This window comes from Acanthisitta chloris, unplaced genomic scaffold (genome assembly GCF_000695815.1).
Source record: "Acanthisitta chloris isolate BGI_N310 unplaced genomic scaffold, ASM69581v1 scaffold42017, whole genome shotgun sequence".
Taxonomy (NCBI): Eukaryota; Metazoa; Chordata; class Aves; order Passeriformes; family Acanthisittidae; genus Acanthisitta; species Acanthisitta chloris.
In genome coordinates this window covers 7,248-13,346 of record NW_008681707.1, presented here as the reverse complement: position 1 = coordinate 13,346, position 6,099 = coordinate 7,248, and the positions used below count along the sequence as shown (strand labels likewise).

At 40.7% G+C, this 6,099-nt stretch overlaps 1 protein-coding gene across 1 annotated transcript; it reads left to right on the top strand.

The window, feature by feature from the left end:
- The first annotated feature begins 2,288 nt into the window (after window positions 1-2,288).
- On the top strand, window positions 2,289-3,905 carry CHCHD7 (coiled-coil-helix-coiled-coil-helix domain containing 7). Its single transcript, XM_009078183.1, has 3 exons — window positions 2,289-2,342; window positions 2,904-3,002; window positions 3,804-3,905. The coding sequence occupies exons 1-3, from the start codon at window positions 2,289-2,291 to the stop codon at window positions 3,903-3,905; spliced, it is 255 nt and encodes an 84-aa protein (XP_009076431.1).
- Window positions 3,906-6,099: the final 2,194 nt, after the last annotated feature.

Here is a 6,099-nt window from a genome sequence, read left to right as displayed (position 1 = left end):
GGGGTTTAATGAGCTGGGCTGTATTGCGGCGTAATTAGCGATTTCGTATGTACGTGTGCGTTTAAAGCAGACCGAACGCTTTTCGATGGGGAGGGGGGAGGGAATCCGCCCGTAGGAAAGCGTCCTGATGGTTTATGAACTGAAAAAGCCCTAGGGTTAAAGAGCGCCGGCGACGACCGTAGTTCTCTGTAGTACAGTTTACAACTGTTAATGTGTTAAAGCATAATTAAGAGCGGCGGAATAGACAAGCCCCTGGTTGTGGCTGGGGGGCGGTCTGAGAGCAGGAAGGGAAGCCTGTGCCTGTGCGAAGTCTGGGAGGGGGAAGTTCGCTTCCTGCCCAACTGCTCTTTCAGGCACACGGCAGCGTTTCGGCGTGACCCGATGCCCTTCCAGCTGATAGTGTTTCAAGCCCTGAAGCACTCCGGAGAGGGGAAGAGAGAACAGCCACAAGAGCTATCAGATCTTTTTCGTACTCTTAAGTACGTTTAAGCATTTGCCTGCTCTGAGCTAAGCAGCTTCATGAGAACCTGAACTGGCTGTTCATGAAGTAGGTACGTAATGGATTGTGTGCATTGTTCCTTAGACTGGGCACGGTTGCAGACTCTGGTAGTATAATCATGCTGGAAGTGTGAAGTGCAGTTTGTATAATGAACACCAATGATGACTAAATGTCCTATGACTCAGAAATAGTCTTTCAGAGAGTAAGTTTGATGTCAAACTAATTGTGCACACCTTGAGGCACGTCTGCTTAGGTGGTAACATCAATGAAATGCAGTTATAACAGACATCAAAAAGTGTTGTCTGTTGTACTGACTTACGTGAGGCATTGTGATACACTGCTTTTGTTGTCTACTTCTCTTCCCCTCCCTTCTTTCTTGAAGTGTGGGATGATGCTAGTCTACCTGCTCATATTTTCCTTTAAGTTGGAAGTGCCTGATCAAAAAAGTTCATGCACCCACAAAAAAGAAGTAAACAATTGCCTGGCTTGTAAAATTCACTTAAGCACTGGATGGTTCTGAGAGCAAAGTGGAAGGGTTTCCTGATGCTCTGCCTTTTAGGTCCATTTGCAGAAAATGATCGTATGTCTTGCAAAGGAGAGTATCCATGCACAGAATGTAAAATATGAGGCTTATTCACTGAGAATAGCTTATTCTTACCCAAAGAAGAAGCCTTATCTAAAATGTTATTTTCTGTCTGAGCTGCAAAGAGAAGTATTTGATTTTTTTTTTTTTATTTGCTGCTGTCAAGCAAAACTAGCTTTTTACTGTGGGCTTGCAGGTAAGGAAAGAAAAGCTCCCTAAAGTGAATAGAGACAAGTTTGAGTTTAGAATTAGCAGCAATGTTTTTAGGGAAAATAAGAAACAAAGATTGAGCTCAGTTTCCTTGATCAGCAGTACTTTAATTTGCTCCCTCAGTCCTGTGTTTCTGCTTGCTTTGGCTCAAGCAGTCATCTGGTTGACATTCATTTATTTTTGGTTAGACTTAGTATTTGTTTGGAACAAATACCTGCATGGCCATATGTGTGCCAGAGGCAATATATAGGAAGTTGTAAGGGGAAAGAGGGTCTGCTGTTCATCTTGATGTCATCATCTTGGATCAGTCTAGATTCTTGGCACTGAACTCTGTGTGTCTCAAGCTTACAGTTCGTAGAGTCAATGTCTAACTTCTAAAGGGGTGAAAAATGTGATTCAGGCTGTCATAAACAGTGTGAGTGGGTCTGGTCCCACCTTGCGGTGAAACCATTTCTTTTTATGTTGAATATTTGATACCGCAACACAGGAGATACTTGGTCACTTGTTGCACCTAGGAAAGCTCAGTGAAGATACAGATGTGATCCAGCTAAGGAGTAGGCACAAATCTGGAAAAGTTTACTTGTACATTCCTCCCCCACGCTATTAATTGAAGTGTCTACAGTGTGTTGGCTGTGAACAGCTTCTATGGAACCATTTCTCCTACACACAGTCACTTCCTCAGCAATATCACAGATGGGTGTGAGAGTTACTGCAGTGACTCCATTCTCTGCAGGAGTTGATCAGGGAGTAAGCAGTCTTGGTGGCAGGCTGAACTTGGCTGAGTTATCTTGCTGTTACTGCTTTTCAAATACCATTTTGTGAAAGATGTTTGGTGGTAGTTTTGTTTCTGTTTGGTTTTTTTTAAAGACAGGCAAACTGTGTTATTAGAAGGCCTCTGTTACATGCTGGAAGTTCAGATTTAATCATGAGTTACTATTAAAAGAAGGTACTTAACCTGTTTATTTTCTATTTCTAGCCAAGGTACGAGTGTCTAGAATGTCCAGGCATGCACAAAAGCTTAAAGATCATGATACAAATCCATGTGTAGCGGTAAGATGCTCAAATTGAGATTCCTGTTTGTCCATTTCAATGTTAAATAATACAATTTCTAGAGGACTTTTTTCATGGATAGCACTCTTATGTTATAGCATTTTGCGTAAAAAGTTTGAGTCTGAAGATGGGAAGAGCTGAAAATCATCCATTATAGTAAGCATGAAATGACAAGTAATTCCCCATAAGTAGAAGTAATAAAACTGATGGCAATCTCTTCAGTTTTCTGTCCTTAAAACCAGAGCCTGAAATCCTGGTTAGACAAGCTTGGCTGATTTTTAAGTCTTTCGTCTGTTACACCAAGCATCGTTGTAAGCAACTATTCTGTTGACTCTATCCTTACTGTGTAAAGAGTACTAATGTCTGTTATCTCTAAATGAAGTCACTGCTTGGAAGTACTGATTATCCTTTGTGATAGATGTTCCTTTCCTCTCTTTGATAGTATTCTTTCATTTGAGAGGCTGCCTCCTATCTTCACAGATATTCTGGACTTGTTAAAATATTTAGACACTGAGTACAGTAACTTCCCTCAGCTCTGAAGTATATTTTCCCCTATTAAAGGAAACAGATGCCACTACAAAATGTATGAATGACAACAACTATAACAAGGATATGTGTACTGCTTATTTTTTGAAGTACAAAGACTGCAGAAAATTTTGGGTAAGCACGGTAGATTTTCTAAATTTTACTGCCTGCTTTTCTTGAAGTACATCTGGCACGCTGCTGCCTGAGCCCTTCAGACTTAGCTAATGCTGACTGCTGCTGTTCTTATGGTAACTTACTGGCCCAGGTAATCTTGGTATGTGTTGCTGGAAGACTTAAACAGATGCACACCAAGGTACTTCACTCAGTTCTGTTAAGTTTACCCTCTTAGACCAAGTCAGTGTTCTTGCTGTACCTGATGTTTCCCACTGAATTTGAGATTTTGATATTTCTAGGAGTAAGTTCTGTTTTAAACAGATGCAATTAAAAAGTTTTCAGGTAAGTGCATCTGTTTTTTACTGGTTTTGAATCATGCTCACTTTATCATAAGATAAAGCTTAGGAAGAGTTCAGTCTTATTTGGTGGTGTCTTTATTTCCTTCTCTCTTGTGGTAGAGAAGGAAATAAATGAGAAACTTTGTGCAGTTACACTGTTTTCTGCTGTTTTCTTTCCTTATGCCATAGTAGTAAAGAGTTTTTAGCTTAGCCTTTAAATACCTGTGCAAACTCTGAAAAAACTATTTGCAGCTAACTGTGCATTAGTCTGACATAGTGTACTGGCAATACTGATTTTGCTGTCTTCTGCAGTAGTAACATAAACTATCAGATATCTTCGAACAGCTACTAGTACGTTTATTGATCAGCTAGTCAGAATTCAAGTATCTGGTTCTTGATATATAAAGAGTAGTTCTATTAAAGAATCTTGTTCGTTCAGAGGTTCTGAGAAATGTGGGCTCATGATCACTTTATTCTGTTTCAGCATGGCATTATGATGCAGAGGAGAAGAAATGGTGTGAAACCAGAGATGCCCTCAGCAGAAGAGAGGAAGAAAATCTTGGAATCAATGGGGCAGCCCTACTGACTAGAAACTTGAATTAATTGACTCTTTTCTCTGTACATATGAAGACTTATCAGCAGCAAGTTGCCATTTTATGAACTGGACTTTACCGTTGCCATATCTGGGATTAAAATAAGATCTTAACATTTTAAAATGTGTGAGCTTTCTAGGATGGAACTTCCTGGTTTTATTTGTACTCCCTCTACAGGAACTTGGCCTCTCACTGGAAGACATTGGTATCAACTTAGGTCCAGATACTTTTGGAAATTTGAAACTAACTTGCTGTGAAATGCTAAATATAAAATTAATGGAACTTGCAGAAAGTCTGTTTGAAAAGAGGGACCTGGTTATTGTTGCCATGTGGTTCTAGGACTGGAGCAGGTTGACAAGGTGGTATGTGCCACATGCTCTTTGCACCCAGCTATTCTGCCCAATAGTATGGATTTACCATGTGTGGTCTTAACGCTATTTCCACATGAGTTGCATTCTGTGTTCCCAGTTTAAGTAAGACTGTTCATGAACTAAAACCCTAAATCCAACAAGCTCGTCATTAGGTCTGGCACTGTGCTCGTCAGTGACAGCAGAAGTTGCAATAAATCAGATCTGCAGGCTTTGCTTTTACAGGGTTAAAGAGGTTGATGAAGATAGGACCAAACTCCTCAGGTCTGAACTGAATCATATCTTCTGTGGATAGTAAATAGATACTTTGCTGTCGGGCAGGCAGGGGCAGACTTGTAGACATGTAAACATATACTCTGAGTGACATGGCAGGTTTAACTATAGTACATCTATCTATGACTCTCTGGACAGCTGAAGCCCTGGGTTTGGAAATGCTTACTCATACAAGACTACAAAGCTCAGCTTGAACAGGTACTCTAATCTTAAGCAAGATTGATTCCTTAACTGAACTGAACAACTAATAAGTGTAAACAGGTTGCTGTCTAGTGGAAACAGTATTTTCTTACCTTTTACCCTCTGGTGTCTTGGCTTAAAAGCTTGCACACTGTGGTAAAACTGAAAAATCTACTGTCATGAGCTCAAGTTCCATGTGAAATCCTTTAGTACTTACTGGGATCAAGTTGGCAGAACTCTGGCTGACCTCACAGACGATGGTGTAAAAGTGTTGTCCCTCTATTTAGACTGTTTTGGAAAGACTTCATGGCTTCCTGTTTCTCCTGTCTGGCTTGTCTTGTTTCTTTCCACTGGAGGCCTATTTCTGTGCTTGCTGGGATTTTTATGCTGTTTCCACCTTCCCCCTTGTTATTTGACCTGACTAGTAACTACCGGAAATCTGCTTTTGCTCCTCCTTTCTGTTATCTGTCTACATCTGAGTTTTGAAATGGATTGATCCTAGCCTTTCTGTTACTGGAATGAGTGTGTAACTCTATGCCTTTGAGTATGCAGTTCTCTGAGCATAGCTGTTCAGCCTCCAAGCCATGTCACAAGTTCTGTTGTCAGTTCCTGGCAGGGAAAATGGACTTTCTTCAATCAAGATCGTCAGATTGTGTTTTAAATTTACTTTCTCTGCACTTAAAATGCAAACTTTGTTTTCCATTTTTGTGTGTGTGGAACAGAAGAAATATTTTCATTCTAGATTCGAGGGCTCGCTCTTGTCCACCACCGTCTTGCCATCTTCTTTCCAGACCCTCCTACATACCAGTCTTCCCTTTTTATTAGCCTGTGTGGCACCAATTCTTTTTTATACTGATTTGAATATTTTGGTCTGTTCTCATTCCAGCTTTTTTCTAGTGCCTTTGTTCTGTCTCCGATCTGATGATGTAGTCTTGCAATGTCTTTCTAATACAGCTCCTTTTGAAGGTCTGGTGTTCTCTGTTCTCCCCTGTCTTAATGAGAGAACTCCTTGCTTTCATTAGTCAAACTTGGCCATAGACTTCCTCATTGGCCATGATGCCCTTTGATCTTGTTCATCTGCAGGTTTTGGGGAGCTATTGTCCTCTTTTCCTTAGGGCTGTCTCTCCAGACTTGTCTGCTTTTGCTGCCTTGCTTGTCTAAGGGCACCTCCTCTCATACTTGGCACAGGTTTGTCATTTGGCACCTCTGCTGTATCTTTGGGCATGTTGTTTGCTCCTATGGCTTTAGCTACTATTCTAGTGCTTGCTGTTTCTCTGTTGCTGTGCTCTTACATTCTGGGCTTACATTAAAATCTACTGTATGTTTTAATTATTTGCAAGAAAACCAGCATCTTTTCTTGATGTGG